Raw genomic sequence first — 18,886 nt, 5'->3', positions numbered from 1 at the left:
CTTCCGTTGCTCCACATGGGGTGCTCTGCCCCTGCTTCCGTGATGAGAACATCGATCGGTGGGTCAGGGACTGTCAGTCAGAGCTGCTCGAGTCCCCCACTGGTCACAAATTAGAGGCTGACTGCCAACCACAAAGTGCAGGGGTGTGCTGCTCAGGGTGAGTCAATCAGATTCTTGCTCCCAAAAGTGATGACCACGAATGCACCCCACAGTGGCCAGCAGTGCCCTGGAGGGAGGCCTTAGGATCGCCTGGGGAGATGTATGTCCCAAGGCAGAGCTGTCTGGTGTCCCATCTTTCCCTGGGGAAAACATCCAGTGATTCCTTCTGTCCTATGATCAACCCCAACAATGTTCCGGCTCTCCCCGTCACGGCTAGACGAGCTGAGCCCTCACTAGTACAGACTTAAAGCCCCCACTTCTCCCACACTCAGCAAGAAAGTTCTCCACTTCATCCTTTTCAGCTGCCCCTTTCTTTTTCTAGATGAGTTGATGGGTTTTCATGCACAGATTGTTTGCCAGCTTTTGTAGCTTGAATGTGTGTTGGCCTTCCCCCCAAATTTGTGTGTTGAAATCCTAATGCCCCATGTGATGGGGTTGGGGGAGGGGGGCTTTGGGGGTGACGAGATCATGAGGGTGGAACCTCACAAATGGGACCGATGCCCTTGTAAGGAGAGACACGAGTGCGCGCTCCTTCTCTCTGCCCTGCCCCCTGTGAAGACAAAATGAGAACATGGCCATCTGCAAACCAGGAAGTGGGCTTCCACCAGACGCCACATCTGCCTGCTGCTTGATCTTGGACTTCCAGCCTCCAGAAGTCTGAGAAGCACGTCTGTTCTTTAAGCCCCCCCGCCCCCCACCCAGGTCTGTGGTAATTCGATACAGCAGCCCGAGCCAAGACACCAGCCCTTTCTTCTACTAGGTGTTTGTCTACCCCCTTGGAAATTGCTTTCTCAAGGGGCCTTAAGACAATTACAAAAGACTCCTGCTTTTGGAAGATGAACCCCTTTGCCCGTCTCATGGTATTCCTCCTCGATCAAAAACTCCACTCCCTCCTTCACCCCGCACAGAGTTAACTAACAGATGGTGGTGGAAAGTGTCACTAATTTGGGACTGGCATGTTAAGTTATTCAGTGATTTACCTAATGTTCATTGAGAAGCTGGTGTGCTGGGGCTGGAGCCCAGCATGGCCCAAGTCCTGTCTTCAAGGAGCGACGGGAGCCAGGGAAACGGAGGGTCCCCATGAGAGTGAGGGGCGCCCCCTGCGCCAAGGCTGGCCCCCCAGCCCAGAGCTTCAGCCAGAGCCTGGGAAGCAGGAGGAGCCCTCTGATGCCTCCCATCTCCACCAGGCCCATACTCGGAAGCACAGAGGAAGCTAGTCTCTAGCCAAACAAACGCTCCCTCACTCTGAGCTGGACTTGTCTTAGAGCCCAGACTTTCTATTCCCCCCACTTCCTAGCATCTTGGGTCCCATCCTGGGACTCAGGAGCCTAATTCAGGAGGTACAGGGCTCATTTCTCCCGGTCCCCCAACTCTCATGGTTGATTCTTCAGGTGCAGCGGTTATCCACCAGAGCATGCTTCTCCTCCAGGGGCCATCCGGCAAGGTCTGGCCGTATTTTGGTTGTCACCACCTGGGAAGAGGCCAACGACACTGTTCCACATCCTACGACGCACGGGACAATCCCCCACAGCAAAAGCTTATCCGATCCAAATGTGGACAGTTGCCACGGTTAGAAACCCTATCTGGTGTTTCTGCCTTGCTTGAAGGCTCAGCAAGAGGAATCTGGGGGGGAGCCTGGGAGGCTCAGTCGGTTAAGCATCGACTCTTGATTTTGGCTCACGTCCTGATCTCAGGGTCGTGAGATCGAGCCCCGCATCAGGCTCTGCGCTCAGTGTGGAATCTGCTTGGGATTCTCTCTCTCCTTCTCCCTCTGCCCCTCTCTGCTCATTCTCGCTCTCTCTCTCTCAAAAAAAAAAAAAAAAGGAGTCCGAGGCCTGTAGGGGGATGGTCCTGGGCCCTCTCAGATTGCTGCAGCTTACTTGTGGAACATTCCAGATCCCTCACATGGCTGCAGGAGACTGGCTGTCCAGACACAATTTCTTCATCCTCATTCACGCCAGTCCTCTGCTTCCGTGGCCCTCCCACACCTGTCGATGCAGGACATGCCCGCCACGAGTCCCACCGGGGGCCAGAATGCCATACCCTCCAACCCCCATCTCCACTGGCAAGGTGCCCTTAAAACACAGCCATGCCAGGCATCTTTCTGAGTGATCCAGTTTGGAGTGGGAGGTCGTGGTCTTACAAGGAGAAAATACAAGGACAAGTGCATACACGTGGGAGGAATTTTGGTGGAAATGGTGTGTGAGAAAACACGGCGGCAGGGGCGCCTGGGTGGCTCAGTCGTTAAGCATCTGCCTTCGGCTCAGGTCATGATCCCAGGGTCCTAGGATCGAGCCCCACATCGGGCTCCCTCTTCTGCTGGAAGAATGCTTCTCCCTCCCCCACTCCCCCTGCTTGTGTTCCCTCCCTCGCTGTGTCTCTGTCAAATAAATAAATAAAATTTAAAGAAAAAAAACAAAAAACACGGAGGCAACTTCATGGAACCATAAGTGGTTTTGTGAGAGCAGAAGGCGAGAAGAAAGTGGGAACAGAAAGGACTGCAAGCTGGTGGGTGGAGGGCAGATGAGGCCGGGCCTCGCACAGAACGCTAAGGGGTGCGGCCAGTGGGGTAGGATGTTTGAAGCCAGGATGGCTAATTGGCCCCTAGAGGAAGGCAGGAATGGAGTCGGAGCCCCAAGGCGAAGGCTGGGCTGTGTTCCTTCTGGGACACAGCAGAGGCCTCTGCCAAGGTAAAAATCTCTGGGTGGAGACAAGTGAATGGATCTGAAAGCTACAGGGGACAGGGACTCATCAGAACTTGGACTGAGGGAGTGAGGGAAGCAGGGAGGGCAAGGCTAGGGCCCCAGCCCAGGGGGATGCAAAGCACTGGCTTCAGGTGCAGGTTTCAGGACAGGTTGAGTCAGAAATCCCAGGGGCCATCCAGGTGGCAGTGTCAGGAGGAGCCGCCTTGAACCCAGCGGAGCACATGTGTGGAGATCCACAGTCACAGGCCATGGACACCATGGGGGTGGACAGATGGCTCCAGACAGAACCCAGAGGAGCACACAGGCAGCCTGCAAAGGAGCCCCAAGGGGAAGGAGAAGGTGTGCCAGGAAAGGCAGACCCGGTGCAAAGAAGAGCCCTCTGGGAGGAAGAAGAAGTGTTGGCAATGTCAAACGCTGCAGAGGCATGAAGCAAGGTAAGAGCGGAAAAAACATCCATGCACTCCGTGATGCAATCAGAAAGGCAAGATAACCTCATGGCCCCTGCCTGTCTCTTCCGGCGCCGACTCACGGCCAAGGACACAGAATCGTGCTTCCTCCTTCGCTCTGGAAAAGCACTACTTCTGTACCCAAGTTCTGGACTCTCCGGGGGGGACAGGACCAGCCTCTGTGGTTTGAAGGTCCTGGTTAGCTGGTTAGGGGCCCTTTCCAATCACCCTTTCCAGAGGTTGCAGCTGAATCCTTTGGGACAGGAAAGGGGTGTGGAGGCCCTGAACTCTGGGGCAGAGATGGGAGCCCCAGGGCCTGCTAGGGAATGGCTGCAGAGCCTCTGAGGAGCCTCAGGGGCCGTCCCTGGCCGGGCACTGGGCAGGGAGGGAGCAGAGCCTTTGGTATCCAACATCTGGGGCTCACAGCGGCCTAGGCCCTAGGAGGGGCCCACCGCGACCACGGGAGCAAACCCTGCCCTGCTGTGATGGAATTTTGTTATAATGAGAATGCTACTTGGTTTATTATGTTTTGCCCCCGCTCGTGAAAAGAGATTTTTTTCCAATCTATTTTAAATACGGTTACTATCAAACCAGTGACTGTCCAGCCCACCCGGCCCCGCAGAAACAGGAGTGTGGCCACTTAGATGGGGAAGAAGAAAGAGGAAAGAAAAAAGAAAAAGCTGGAGGATGGGGCCTGGGAGGGTCCAGTTCCTCTTCAACTCTGCTCTTCACACTCAGACGCCAATGGGTGAGTAACCAACAGAGCGGTCACGTGGAGTGAGTGAGCAGGTTGCCCTTGCTGTGCGCGTGACTCCTCCCGCGTGCACAAGTGCACCCAAGGGGCTCACAGTCTTATGACGTGGTGCTTTTAGAAATTTCGGTTGCCATTTCTTGTCATGCAGGAAATTTGTAGGAAACCCAGCCCGTGTCGTGGATGCTGTGGGGTCTGCCCAGACGTCCTCTTCAGGGTCAGTGCACCCACCCTCCCAGCTGCTGGGGACGGGGACCACCACCCTCAGCCACTGGGACCTGCCTTCCCTGGGCTCTGCCCCCTCCCAGGGGACGACTGAAGCCCATGACTGGCTGATGGGGGGTAGCAAGGGCCCGGCCCCCTTCCCTCCATGTGGGACAGTGAGGAAGGGCCATCCCAGGCCTAGAGCTCCTCGCGGGGTCGGTGGGGGCTTCGGCGGTCTTCACACCGGGGTCTGCTTCTCCCTCTGTTCAGTCTTGCCTTGCCCACTCGCTGATGGGGGTGCCTCCCGGAAGCCCTCCCCAGCCCGGCGTTGGCCTGCAGCTGTCCCGCTGAGCTCTGGACTCCCAGGAATTAGATGGAAAATAGCCTGGTTCCTGCTTTCAGCTTTCTCTTCTGCAGAAACTCAGATGCTGATAAGTAATAAAATGTCTCCCCCCTGAGTTCTGTTTCCCTTGCCTTGCCCCATCTCAGATCCAGGTGGATGGCTTCTCAAGAACCTAAAGGAGACGTTAGGAGGAGAAGGGAGGAGAGAAGAGGCTGTGCCCCCCTCACCTGGCTGACTCCCACTCAGGCTTTCTGCTTAGACGACCCCTCCCATGGGACACCATCCCTGGTCCCTCTGGACGGGGCCGGGTGCCCTCACCCATGGCTCCCCTAGCTCCCGTGGGCTTCCTCCAGCACAGCACCAGACTCCCCGGATTACAATCAGTTACGTACCTGCCCAGCTCCCTTTAGAACATCAAAGCCATGAGGGCAGAGGACAGGTCTATTTGCTCACCATTTTCTCCCGGGGCCTGGCAAAGTTCCTGGAACCCAGGAGATGTGTCCTGCAGAGTCTTGCCTAAAACAAATGGCACATTGAAGTAAGGCAACTGAGGAAGGTTGGTAAGAGGATTCCTCCCGAGATTTAGACAGGGTGTAGGGAAACCCCAGTGCATGACTGGTGCAGGAGAGAACACGCCGCCATTCCCACTGCTAGGAACAAGGGGCAGAGCAGGGGGAGGGGCCGCCTAGGTCAAGGTCAAGAGACACACCAGCCCCACCAGGAAGGAGCCAGGGCTCTAAACCCCTTGACCTCAGTCTCTAACCTCCTGCCCAAAGCCCCCATTGGCCAAACCCGACTGAGGCTCAGAGGGTCAGAGGGCGGGGGCTCTACTGTTAACAAGTTGAGCCTCTAGGAATGGGGACACAAAAGCGGCTGGAAGGGGATGGAGAGTGGATATGGAAGGGCAAACGGGGGGGGATTTACCAGACAGCAGACACTAAATGCCTGTGAAATGAATAACGTTTTTCGACAAATATTCCTTGAACATTCACTCAATTTATTATTTTGATCACTGTCTGATGTAAACAAATCAGAAGGCACTCACCCTACAAGGCCATTGAGGACGCGGGCCAACACAGAGCAGACAGCAAGGCCTCGGGCCATGTGTGACGGGGAGCTGGTGCCGAGGTCCCCCCAGAAAGCTAGCCCCTGGGGAAGAAACACACCCACAGGCGGGACAATAAGGAAGCTTAGCTGGTTTTGCCTTGACTCCAGGTGGTAGGCGGGAAATCTCTGAGACTCCAAAACCCATACCTCAATGCAAATAGCAAGTTCGATTTTATAACACCCTCAAAATGGGAGACCCCGAAACTAAAATTCAGCTCAGGCCACGGATGCCCCTCGTGGTCCTGGTGGAAACAAATGCAAAACTCCTCCAGGAGGGAGTGCTCCCACCTCAGGCCACGAAAAGCTGCTGCAGGACCAGTAATTCCCAATAAATGTGAACCCACGCGGACACTACAGAATACATGAGGAAATGCGGCACCAAGAGTGACGGCGGGCAGGGCTCCCAGACCATAGGACTAGAACCCTGAAAGACTTGGTTAAATCATTAGTTGATTCAAAGTATTTTTACAAAGAATCAGCACGCCTAGGTGGCTCAGTCGGTGAAACATCTGCCTTCAGCTCAGGTCCTGATCTCGGGGTCCTAGGATCGAGCCCCGTGTCAGGCTCCCTGCTCAGTGGGGAGTCTGCTTCTCCCTCTCACTCTCCCTCTGCCCCTTGCCCTGATCATGGTCTCTCTCCCTCTCTAATAAATAAATAAAATCTTTTAAAAAAAGTATTTCTACAAGGAATCAAAATCCTTAAAAAAGAACCAAAATAAATAAATAAATAAGTAAACTATTATTACCAGAAGTTACTCAGTGTGTATAAAGGTATATTTGACTTTTGTGGAGTTTGTCCTATTGGCCTGCTCAGCACATTGTCTTAGAATGTGAGAAGTCCAAGAAACCCTTCTGGAATAGGAGGGCTTTTACTCAGTAAGTGTTTCTCCTTTCTTTTCCTAGGGATATATACTCCGCTTCTACCCACTTGTCTCTTAACAGGAGAGTATTGGGATAATTCTCAGGATTTACTGATTTGTCCCTCTTTCTTCAATACTATGTCTGTAATAGGATTAGGTTTAGACATTGCTGTAATGCACCACATTTCAAGGTTTTGGAACAAGATTGTACCCTATTTCGTGTTCAGTTGTAACAGGCAAAATTTTAGAATTTTTGTTGAAGCCATTTTATAAGGTACCGCCAGAAGAGGGCGAGGCTGTTGATCCTGCTTCCCTCTGCCATCTTTCCTGGAAAACCCATACTAATGTTTTTTAGATTTCATAAGGGTTTCAAAAACATTAAGCACGACTTCAGCTTGGAAAGTCCCAGAGGTAGTGGTGTTGACGTGTCGTTGGCTTTATTGTGAGTAGGGACATATTAGACACTTTGTTGCTCATGGGCGCTTCACAAAGCAATTGATGACATTTCAGCACAGAAGGGTGTTGCGGACCCTGGGGAGGCCAATCTCAGCAGGAGGGTGGGGACCGACGCCAGGCTGGAGGGGACTGAGTAGAGAATGAACAAGGACAAAGTAGGAAGAATGGGTTTGGACGATGAATGAAGGCTGCCTGAGAAGAGGAAGAGTATGTAGTTAGAGCAATGTATGGGGTTCGGGATGGGTTTGTGGTCTTTATTTAAGGGAGAGACCAGAGCATTTCAATATTGCAAAGAATGCAGTCAAGGTTGGAACTGACCCTCAGAAACAGTTGCCAGAGGTCAGACAGAATGCAGTCCAGAGAGCAGGAGGAGAAATGAGCCTTTGCTCTCCGAGGAGCAGCTCTGTCCATGGAGGAGGAAGGAATGGAGATGCCATGATGACATATGAAGCCGGGGAGTGGAGAGAGTTCTGAGAAAAGCAGGAGATGAGGTCACCTCCTGAGCAGAAGTGTGGGTGGTGGCGGTGGGAGTTTGAAGGCACTGGAAGAGTTTTAGGGAGCTTGGAACAGCTGACGGAAAACAGGAGGAGGTGACGATTTAGGACACTCAGAAGAGTGACTAGGGAAACGAGAAAAATCTCTGGAAGTTAGCTGAGCCTGGAGACCACAAATTAGTGATGGGTCTTCTCTTTGTGGCTAAGTGGTTTTAACCAGCTATCCTCAGAAAAAAATTGGGAAGGAGAAGCAGATGGACGGGTTGAGCTAAGGCTGGGGCTTCAAGGGAGGGCAGAGTATTGACTGGCGAGTGGCTAAGTGACAGACTTGGGTCTCAGCAAGATGGGAAGGATGTGACCACCCAAGGCGCTCACAGGCAGAGCTGGAGGACTCGAGGAAAGAGAACAACCAATGGTGGGAAGTGAATGGGGGTGAGCGATTTCATTGTAAGGGTTCAGTGGTGGATCAGTGTTAACAGACCTGAGTGAAGTTAATTAACGAGTCCATGAAAGTTATGATCTGGGTGCTGGATGGGGATCAACTTGGGCAGGTAGGTCCCCAGGGGCGTGGAGGAAACTGGGGTGAACAGAAGCCTGTTATCCATGGTACACAAGGCTAAAATAAAAGAAGGGGGCCATTAGGCTGACAGTGGAGCAGAGGGTGGTAGGGTCAGAGGGCTGGGGACCCAAGGGGTCTCCTATGTAGCCAGGAGCAATGGTCAGCAAGTGGCACTGGGGCCAGGGATGTCACCTCCTGACCCCCAAGTCTGAGGTGGGTGTGAGAGGGAAGGAGTATCCTCAAGGGACAAGAGATGCCAGGAATGTTCTGGAATGCGTGAAGCATGTCAGGAGGAGTGTCTGTCCTGGAGTTCAGATTCCAGAGGGCACAGAGGAAGAGCGTGGGGAGAGAGGGGACACTGAGAAGTGAGCCAAGGGCAGAGGAAGCACAAATGAGAATGGCGGTAAGAACCAAGACAAGGTACATGACCCGAGGAGTTGAGCAGGATGGGGGCATGAGGGCAGTACCTGGTCTCCTGTGTTCTGAAAAGTTCCACCCCAGCAGGCCACAGGTAGGTGGTGGGCAAGACGGTCAGGGAAGGATGGGGTGCTGCAAAGCGTATCATTCCCCAGCAAGCAAAGGGCTCAAGACTCTAGAGATGGATGCCTCCCTTCCAAGGCTGTGTTAGCTTAGCTCCTTCAAGATGGGATGTGGTGTAGAGGAAGTGTATTAGAGGAAACATCTCTGAGAGATTGCAAGGGAGCCGGGAGAAGCTGGGAAAGCCACCAGATCACAAAGCAGAATTGGCCCCAAGTGAAGGAGAGACGGAGGGAGGGAGGCTGGGAAAAAGCGCCAGCCAAAGTCCCCTCAGAGGAGCTCACCTCCCAGGACTGGGCCTGCCCTGGTGTCCCTAAGAGGGTCACTGGCTGGAGCAGCCCCTGGTAGGCATGGCCTTGACACGAATTCAAGGATGTGTTTCAGGGTGTGGCAGTTGGGACCCTCGGTCACTATGCTCCCTTCAGAGATGTGGAGTTTTGTCCCCATGGCCACACCAAGACACAGTAACATGCGTATGTCAAAGGCAACACTTCTCAAATTATGTTCTGCAGAGCCCTTGGCCCATAAATATATCCATTTGAGGATAAAAAAAGAGGATTCCATGATCAAACAACTTTGGGAAACACTGCAGACCCTCTCTTCCTCTTGGAGGATCACAATGCTTATTAGCATATTCAGAGTTCTGAGACGTCCTAGGCGGCTGGGTGGCTCAGTTGGTTAAGCAACTGCTTTCTGCTCAGGTCATGATCCTGGAGTCCCGGGATCGAGTCCCACATCGGGCTCCCTGCTCAGCGAGGAGTCTGCTTCTCCCTCTGACCCTCCCCCTCTCATGCTCTCTGTCTCTCATTCGCTCTCTCAGATAAATAAATAAAATCTTTAAAAAAAAAAAAAAAAGAGTTCTGAGAAGTCCTGTAGTAAAGAAACTTGCTTAAATTTTTTAGTTTTGCTCTTTTTCAAACTTACTTGGGCAAAGTCTTCCCCCCCCCAACTTTTCTTTTTTACACTGTTTTAGCATACTGCAGAATAAATGGAGCATGCACTGAGAGAGGCTTTTTTAGATACAGTTAACAATTTTTCTTTCAGTAAGTACATAGAAAATCTGTGTTTCAGGGTTGATTATCATTATGATCACATTTTGAAAGGATCATTCTCCCCTTTGCTGCCTTCCCAGGAAGACCAGCTACTGGGAGGACCAAGCCCTGAGGTTGGATGTTAGTCATTAGGCAGTCAGTGGGAGAAAATTTGGGGGCAGGACAGACACCCTCAGAATCCTGAGAATTTCAACACATGGGTATTTGTCCTTTTAATCTACTACTCAATGCCAAGCAACTAATCCAGCAGAAAGCAGTCATCTAAAAGCAGTTTTTGCACATTTTCCATTAAGAAGCAGCGTTATTTAAAAATTATAATAGCTGTTCTTTGTGAATATCACTATTATAGATTATTTTTTCTATACTTTCCAATTTTTCTGTAATGTAATATTTTCAAATAAAAATTAGATAGATAGGTAGATTGATTGATAGATAATCTGAGAGCACTGATATTTGAAGAAGCCATTTTAAGGGCTAGATTAAATTACTGTAATTTAAAAATTTTGAATACCCATTTCTCACTATCAATAAATCCCTGAGAAATTCTCCATGTTAGTAATTCATCATCCAGGGATGCTCGCAACCCTTCACTGAACTAAATTCAATGTTGATATCTATCAATCGGCATCCAGTCAAGAGACAGAAATCACACCAGTAATCTGAACAAAGAACATTTACTATGAAGAATTAAACAAGGGACTAACTACAGGAACAGCAGAGGTAGGGAGCTGTCTCTAGCCTAAGGTAGAACACCCAGAATGAACACACTTGGAAGGTGCCTTCCCTCCCAAAGCTGAGCTTCGGACCTTGTTGGAGATGGTATGACTACAGTCCACTGGATTGTGTGTTTTCCAAGCTCCCTGGTATAAGAACTTAGTAACAAGAAGAAAAAAGAGATCATGAGCATTAATTATGGGGCCTAATCACATGCTGTTCCTATGCACACTTGTCACCAAGCTTCCTCTGACCATCCTACGTAAAGTGTGAGCCCCTGAACCATCCCGGCCCTTCCTACCCTCCTTCCTGCTTTGCTTTTCTCCACAGAACATGTCTCCTACTACCCTACAACTTACGTACTTACTCTGTTTTTGTCTGTAGAACGGAAGCTCTGTGAAATTCAGGATGTTTGCCTACGTCGTTCACCCAGAACGGTGCCGGGCACCTGCTAGGAACTCTGTAAATATATGTGAATATCTGAATAGATGAACTGAATTAATGAATGACCTGTGTGTACAGGATAATGAGAGTTATAGCTTCTTAGTTTCTTGGACTGAAATTGGGGTTGAATTATAGCGATAAAGAAGAATTCAGACCCTTGAAGGTAAGGTTTGTGAGCCACGTGCCAAAGCCGCAGAATGAGGTAAGGTTTCACAAACAATGAAGACCCTATTATGGTTCCAGATAGTAGAAGGGTAATAAAACTTTCCTCTCGCTTCCACTTCAGACCTCCAGACCATTCCTTTCTATCCATTTAGAAGTTTCTAGAATCCCAAGGCCTTGGAGAGCTAATACACACTATAGTGATTATAGGCAACAAAAGTGTATTATAAACAGCAAACTTGCTGGCAGGATACATCTTAATGGTTCCTACCACTAGAAGAAACGATAGTTACGCGACGGGACAGGGGTGTCAGTCAATCTCCCAGTGGTTGAACAAAGAACATAGTAAATGTTCTTTGCTCAGTGGTTGATAAACATATCAAATCAATACGCTGTATCCCTTAAACTTACACAATGGTATATGTCAATTATCTCTCCATTAAAAAAAATAAAAAGGGAAGAACCCCATGGCCTGAGGCTGGATAAGCAGAATGTTGGGAATCAAGCCAAAATAAAATAATACTGAAAGTGAAGGCCATTAATATCAGGAAGTTAGGGGTGGTCTCGAATTTCCCATGTTTTTCCTGGGGAACTTCAAATCTCATGTAATTCGGGGGCGCCTGGGTGGCTCAGTTGGTTGAGTGACTGCCTTCGGCTCAGGTCATGATCCTGAAAGTCCCGGGATCGAGTCCCGCATCGGGGTCCCTGCTCGGCAGGGGGTCTGCTTCTCCCTCTGACCCTCCCCCCTCTCATGTGCTCTCTCTCTCATTCTCTCTCTGTCAAATAAATAAATAAAATCTTAATAAAAAAAAATCTCATGTAATTCTGTGACCTATATGAGCTCCTGCCTACTGCCATTTTCCTCTACTTAGCCATGTAGTGTACGTGTGTATATCCATGGGGCTTTCCGTGTTTCCGAGTTCACTTGACTCTCACTGCTTTGCCCAGCGCGAACCAGTGAGCATCCTGCATGAGCTTTACTGAGGCACCGTCCCTTACTCACTCAAGGTCCTGGGGGGAGGGGGGTGCGGGGCTGGTGTGGCTGCAAATAGCCCAGCCGAGGGAGGTAGAGCCCCTCCATGGGCGGGTCCCAGGGCTGTGCTGCCACCAGTGGGCAGTGACCCCTACTCACTCCAGAGCCCGTGCGGGGGGAGGGGGGCAAGACCATGCTGGGAAGCATGCACCCCCCAGGTTCCCACCAACACCAACCCCTCCGTGCGGAGGACGAACATCATCTTTGAGTTAAATTGAACACTCAACCGCATATTCGTCTGGGCCCTTTTATGTTTGTTTTTGCCTTTCTTTTAATAGTTTGTTTCTATTTCCATCTTCACAGGTCCACACTCTGAGTTGAAAGCTAGCTCAGACACTTCTCTGGCATGCATTAACAGGATGTCCTTTAGCCAACTGTGTGAGTGCTAAACCACAGTGTAGGGGGGTGGCCCCAAATTAGGTCAGTCACAGGTCCAGAGAGAGGATCCGGGAGAAGTTCATATGGACTTCCCAGCTGTTTGGCATTCCTCTTCTCCCTTCATCCTTCTTCCAAGCCACCCCCTGCCCCGTATGTCCTGCCCCTGACCACCCACTGCTTCCTCCCCCCAACTCTGAAATCTGGACTCCTCCAGCTTCCTTTCTCTCCAGCCTCAGACCTCCCCCCTCCCCCATCGCAGTCCCAGCCTGGGAGGTTTCCCCACAGGCTCTGTAGCCCAGACTTGACGCCCTTCCCCCACCCTCCGTGGAATTTCCTGGGATCTTCTGGGAGCAGGGTCAGCACCTCACGCCTTGCTTAACTCCTGGCTTTCCTCACTATGTTTTCCTCAAATCCCACTCACTGGTCCTGAGCATCTCTGCACCAGCCCCCTTCCCAAGTGACACCACTCTGTGGTTTCCTTTGTCCCCAGATCCTCTCTTGGGACGCCACCCCCCTAGTCACAGCACAGTGTCTCTCAACAGTGACAGCGAGAACCAGACCTCATGCTGCTCACTGTGGATCTCCCCGAGCCGTCTAGATGCCCTATGGATGCGGGGAGTGGGCTTCTGCCCTGGGATCTGCACATAGAGCTCCCACAGGACACTTTCCCCTCCACAGCTGGCTGTCACCTGCTCAGAAGTGCCCTGCTGTCAGCCCACCTCGTATCACTGGGGAGCAGTGGCAACTCAGTTCCCTTATCTAGGGCAGCCAGGAGGACGCCTGTCTGAAGGCCAGGGGGAAATCAAAGGCGGGGTCCAGGGGGAACCGGGAGGAGAAAACAACTTCCTGGTTTCTCTCAGAGGCTTGAGAAACACTGTAGGGGTCCGGAGGAGCTTTCAAGTTGCTTTCTTTGGGTCAGTCCCCGAGACCAAGACCGAGGCCAGCGACTTGTGGTGTAGAGCTCCCCAGGGGTAAACAGTGGCTTATCTTGCCCCTAAAGGTCAGGCCCTGCTGCTCAGAAGAAAGCCAGCCTCTCGGCTGCCCCAGGCCATTCCCACAGCAGCTCGGATGGTGGGTCAGGAGGCCGAGCCCCGTGCCCCTGGAACTCCGTCAAGGGGTAAGTCATCTATGTATTTAACCAGTGACGTCCATGTTGATGCTTGGGATGGTTTCGCTTTTGCAAACCTTTGTTTCTATCCTTCGAGAGAAGAGCTCAGCCAGCCTGTTGCAGGAAGCTACTTCACAGGGTGAGCAGACTTTTGGAACACGTAGACATTAGGACCGATGCCCATTTCATGACCCTAAACCGCAGCGCCGGGCTCTCTTTGACGGTATGTTTCCTTAAATATCACCTTCAGACAGGCAAATCGTGTTTCCACCAGGAGAATTTAAGTTCTGTGAAGAAGTGTAATGCTTACTTTTATTTCCCCGGTGGTTTAGTGCATTGCCAAGTATATGAGGGCTTCGTGAGGAGTCCATTTATAATAGCCGCTCTCGGGGCACCTGGGTGGCTCAGTCGTTAAGCGTCTGCCTTCAGCTCAGGTCATGGTCCCAGGGTCCTGGGATCGAGCCCCGCATCAGGCTCTCTGCTCCACGGGAGGCCTGCTTCTCCCTCTCCCACTCCCCCCTGCTTGTGTTCCCTCTCTCGCTGTGTCTCTCTCTGTCAAATAAATAAAATCTTTAAAAAAAAAAAAATAGCCGCTCTCAGCAGGTGGGGATGCGTTGGAGAAATGTTTATTTTCAATCTTCTCAGCTATAGACCTGCTCTGGGTAAAATGAAGCACCAGAAAAGGGAGGGGATAGCTTCACGGACACTAATCCAATTTTTTTTTTCCCCTCCAGGACCACCCAGCTGTATGAAGGGAAAATAATCTTTCATGTCTCCACAGGGCAGCCTGAAGATGGCCAATTACACGTCAGCCCCGGAGGATGACTATGACGTCCTCATAGAGGATGACCTGAATAGCAATGAAATAGAACCATGCGACCCCTATGACCCCAAGATCCTGGTGGCCCGGGTGGTACCCCAGCTCTCCACCACCGTGTTCCTGACTGGTCTCCTGGGCAGTCTCTTGGTTGTGCTTATCCTGGTGAAACATAAAGGACTCAAGCACATGGAAGATATCTATCTCCTGAACTTGGCGGTTTCGAATTTGTGTTTCTTGCTGGCCCTGCCATTCTGGGCCTACACTGCGACACACGGGGGGGTTCTTGACAACCCCTTCTGTAAAATTCTAGTGGTCCTGTACTCCATAGGCCTATATAGCGAGGCATTTTTCAACGTCCTCCTGACTGTGCATAGGTACCTGGTGTTTTTCCCCGTGAGCCTTCCCTCAACCACCAGGATGACACGCTGGAGCATGATCTCAAGTATTCTGGCGTGGGTCCTAGCCGCTCTGGTCATTTTGCCCGAATCCGTGTTTTATAAAGCTCAGATGGAAAGCCAGAAATACAAGTGCTTCTTGAGACTACCTCACTTCCTGCTGGCGGAGGAGACATCCTGGAAGCGTTTTCTGACCTTAAAGATGAACATTTTGGGACTTCTTTTTCCACTGTGCGTTTTTGTCTTTTGCTACGCGCGAATGAGAAAAATACGAAGGTCTGGGGAGAGGAGGTCTGGCCTTTCTAAGCTGGTTTTTGCCATTATGGCTGTTTTCCTTCTGATGTGGGGACCTTACAACGTTGCACTTTTCCTGTCCACTTTCAAAGAATCTTTCTCCCTGCACGACTGCAAGAGCAGCTATAACCTGGACAGGAGCATTCAGATCCTGAGATTTGTCGCAGCCACCCACTGCTGCGTCAACCCCCTCCTCCATGCGTTCCTTGACCCCACATTCAGAAGACACCTTGGCCGTCTTTGCTGTGTGCACGATGGCCGTCCGCAGTCCAGAGAGGAATCTACACGAGATGCCTCCAGGGAAGAACGTGACCATTCCACCAAAGTGTAAACTAGCTTCCGTCAAAGGCGGGACAAATAAACATTGATTTTTATATCACTGCATTGTTTTGCATATTTTTTTTTTACATATTTGTATATAAAACAGGATATGGGAAGAAAAGCAGGGAGGTGAACAAGCATTTTCCAAGCACCGAATTTGTCTCAGGCGTTGTGCTAGGCTCTTTGCAAACCTGAGCCCCTTTGTGCCTCAATACTTGACCATGGGTGTGGATGGAATGTGTCTCATTTTGCTAAGGAGGAAACTGAGGCACGGAAATTTGTCTAGGCTCACACAGCTAGAAAGTGGCAGGGCTGGGGCCCAAACGTGAGTGCCATTCACTCCAGAGCCTACGCTTTATCCAGCATGCCAAACTTCCAAAAATTGGGCAAGGAAACACACGAAATAAATACGTACCCTTAAAACCAATCAGACCACATTCCAAATTAAAAGCAACCCATTCATATAGAAGTAATTGTTCAGGCATATTTTCTTGCAGGTAATTGAAAGGACTGGCTAGCTGGAAACTAGGGATAAAGAGGTAAAAGTGACTTGCTCTGTGGAATTTGCTAGATCTCCTTGGCTACTTGCTACATGAATAGTCTGCGTGAAATAACTCCAGGCAAGAATATTTTCAAAGGAATTGAGAAAACACTCATTCAGTACAATCTGAAGTGGAATCTGCTAAGATGCGTTGGAACTGACGGGGATTAAAATATGCATTGAGCAGGAAAAGCCTGGGTGGGACAAATTTACAAAATGTGTGGAAGTGGGTCAGTCAATGGTTATTTGTTAGTGGTATTTTGTGGGAAATACTGGAATTTACCACATGCACTAAACCATTAGTGTTGGGGCGCCTAGGGGGCGCAGTCGGTTAAGCATCCAACTCTTGGTTTCAGCTCAGGTCCTGATCTCAGGGTTGTGAGATAGAGTCTGCTTGGGATTCCGCTCTCTCTTCTCCTTCTGCCCCTGCCGCTCATGCTCACTCACTCTCTCTCTCTCTCTCTCTCTCTCAAATAAATAAATAAATCTTTTTTTAAAAAACGTGTTTTCTGGGCGCCTGGGTGGCTCAGTTGGTTAAGCGACTGCCTTCAGCTCAGGTCATGATCCTGGAGTCCCGGGATCGAGTCCCGCATCGGGCTCCCTGCTCGGCAGGGAGTCTGCTTCTCCCTCTCCCACTCCCCGTTTGTGTTCCCTCTCTCGCTGTGTCTTTCTCTGTCAAATAAATAAATAAAATCTTTAAAAAAAAAAAAAAACAAAAAAACGTGTTTTCTGAACTTGGCGGTGATTTTCAGACCTCAGTGCAAGGACAGAAGACATTTCCATATTTTAAAATCAGTTTGTGCAACTGGAGAGCTTTCATCTTACCTTCAGTTGGAGGTGCTCTGTGATCTAATGGCATGCCATGCTAGAAGGTATACATCAAGTGAGGAATCTAAGAGAATTCTATAAATATCTTCCAAGTGATAAATATGCACATGTACTATCTTACGCTTGCAGCCTGGTGTCAGTTTTTGGCAGCACCTTGTGTGAAAAGACATTTTCAAAGACGAAAGATATAAAATTTCTCCACAGATCAGCTTTAAGGGGTGACCTTTTGCAATCAACTTTAATAAGAGGGAACACCAGTTTTGAACCTCAATTGAATGGAAATTACCCCCCTAACTTCCACTCTTCTCATTAGTAGAGAATGAGAAAGAAATTATACTCCAGTTATGAGTTGGTACGGATACTGCCCATTCTAGCCCAGCCCAGAGTTGCTACCTTGCCTTCTCCATTCTGTATTTCTTTTTTTTTTTTTTAACTTTATTTTATTGTTAGTCACCATACATTACATCATTAGTTTTTGATGTAGTGTTCCATGATTCATTGTTTGTGGGCAACACCCAGTGCTCCATTCAATATGTGCCCTCTTTAATACCCACCACCAGGCTAGCCCATCCCTCCACCCCCTTCCCTGTAGAACCCTCAGTTTGTTTCTCAGAGTCCATAGTCTCTCATGGTTCGTCTCCCCCTCCGATTCCGCCCCCCCTTCATTTTTCCATTCCATATTTCTGTCCTCCTCTTTTCTTTCATGGTAACTCTAGGTCCCCAAAAGCATCAACACATTTACTCATTTTCCCAATCATACATACACACAACAGTGTCCAGCGTTGCTACACCCATAGTGCTTAGAATCGCAGGTAGATGGGGTGCCTGGGTGGCTCAGTTGGTTAAGCGACTGCCTTCGGCTCAGGTCATGATCCTGGAGTCCCGGGATCGAGTCCCGCATCGGGCTCCTTGCTCGGCAGGGAGTCTGCTTCTCCCTCTGACCCTCCCCCCTCTCATGCTCTCTCTCTCTATCTCATTCTCTCTCTCAAATAAATAAATGAAATCTTTAAAAAAAAAAAAAAAGAATCGCAGGTAGATGGATATAAGGATGATAAGGAGAGGTACCCAGACCAGTCCTAAAGATGTGGCCTGGAGGAGGGGAGCGAAGCTATCACTGGGCCAGGGAGCGTGACCAGGTTACGAGATTCAGCAGCAGTCTCCCTGGAGAGTATCTGGGCTCAGACATGAGTGATTCCCCCACAGGAATCTTGCACCTGCTCCGTCTTCTGTTTCTGTGGGGCCGGGGCAGCTGTGCAGGTGGGGCCCTGCCTCTGCACCCTAATGAGGGACACACTGGGCCTGAGATCCAGCCTACGTTGCTGAGCAGGCCATGGTCCCAGGCAGGGGGTTGTACGCACCCTGGGAAAGGGGTACGTTCCCTGGCCTTCGCACAGCGGCCCAGTATGGGCTGGCAGGGTTGTCCTCTCACTGCTCTCTGGCCAGGCACCATGAAATGCTCTAGTGTATTTTCCCTGTGCCATTGCCCTCTCCCTTGTCCTGTGTGTAGGCACGGGAATCCTTCTGCCACCAGGACAAACTGGAAAGGGGGTTGTCTCCCTCCGGGACCAAGCTCGGGGGCAGAGGGAATTCGAGGAGCAAGGCAGAGATAGCTGCAAGCCCATGCAGGGCTAGTAAGGCCTGGCCAGAGGGGAGAAAGGCCAGAGAAGCAGACACAGGGTGGAAACCATGTGGAATGCAAGGCCATGGGCTTTCACTTGAAGCTTGTGAGGAGCTTGGGGTTGGAGGAAGTGAAAGCAGAACACCAAACTGAGGCCACCCTCCATTCAGTGTGAAAAGAATGGGGGGACCAAGCGTCCTGTGGCAGCCCAGGGCTTGTGCTACATGGGACGCACCCCAAGTGGGAAGACAAAGGAGCATCTGGGCAGTTATGGGATGGTAACATGCAGATTTCCCACTTCTGGGGCACCTGGGTGGCTCAGTTGCTTAAGTGTCTGCCTTTGGCTCAGGTCATGATCCCAGGGTCCTGAGATTGAGCCCCGCATCAGGCTCCCTGCTCGACGGGGAGCCTGCTTCTCCGTCTCCTGCTCCCCCTGCATGTGCTCTCTCACTCAGTCAAATAAATAAATAAAATCTTAAAAAAAAAAAAAAATCCCCACTTCCGCGAGAATTCATGAATACGAAGCTCTGAGACTGTTTATCCTGGGTGCAGCTTCAG

At 50.5% G+C, this 18,886-nt stretch overlaps 1 protein-coding gene across 4 annotated transcripts; it reads left to right on the top strand.

The window, feature by feature from the left end:
• The first annotated feature begins 3,698 nt into the window (after positions 1-3,698).
• On the top strand, positions 3,699-15,396 carry CCRL2 (C-C motif chemokine receptor like 2). 4 transcript variants are annotated; one of them, XM_021683049.2, is made up of 4 exons: positions 3,699-4,058; positions 13,404-13,520; positions 13,614-13,734; positions 14,293-15,396. In XM_021683049.2, exons 1-4 carry the CDS (start codon positions 3,955-3,957, stop codon positions 15,349-15,351), a joined length of 1,401 nt encoding a protein of 466 aa, XP_021538724.1. In that variant the 5' UTR covers positions 3,699-3,954; the 3' UTR covers positions 15,352-15,396. The 4 variants fall into 4 exon arrangements, with proteins under 4 accessions (XP_021538724.1, XP_021538726.1, XP_021538727.1 ...); XM_021683051.1 differs by lacking the exon at positions 13,614-13,734 and having other exon boundaries at positions 3,848-4,058; XM_021683052.1 differs by lacking the exons at positions 3,699-4,058; positions 13,614-13,734 and adding an exon at positions 13,293-13,317.
• Positions 15,397-18,886: the final 3,490 nt, after the last annotated feature.

This window comes from Neomonachus schauinslandi, chromosome 1 (genome assembly GCF_002201575.2).
Source record: "Neomonachus schauinslandi chromosome 1, ASM220157v2, whole genome shotgun sequence".
NCBI classification, from domain to species: domain Eukaryota; kingdom Metazoa; phylum Chordata; class Mammalia; order Carnivora; family Phocidae; genus Neomonachus; species Neomonachus schauinslandi.
Note: the sequence above shows the minus strand (reverse complement) of the source record. Positions and strands in the feature narration are given on the sequence as shown.

Coding starts and splice junctions, on each gene's coding strand:
- CCRL2 (XM_021683049.2), top strand. CDS start 3,955: ATGGGGAAGAAGAAAGAGGAAAGAAAAAAGAAAAAGCTGGAGGATGGG. Junction 13,521..13,613: donor CCCTGGAACTCCGTCAAGGG/GTAAGTCATCTA, acceptor CTTCGAGAGAAG/AGCTCAGCCAGCCTGTTGCA. Junction 13,735..14,292: donor GCGCCGGGCTCTCTTTGACG/GTATGTTTCCTT, acceptor ATGTCTCCACAG/GGCAGCCTGAAGATGGCCAA.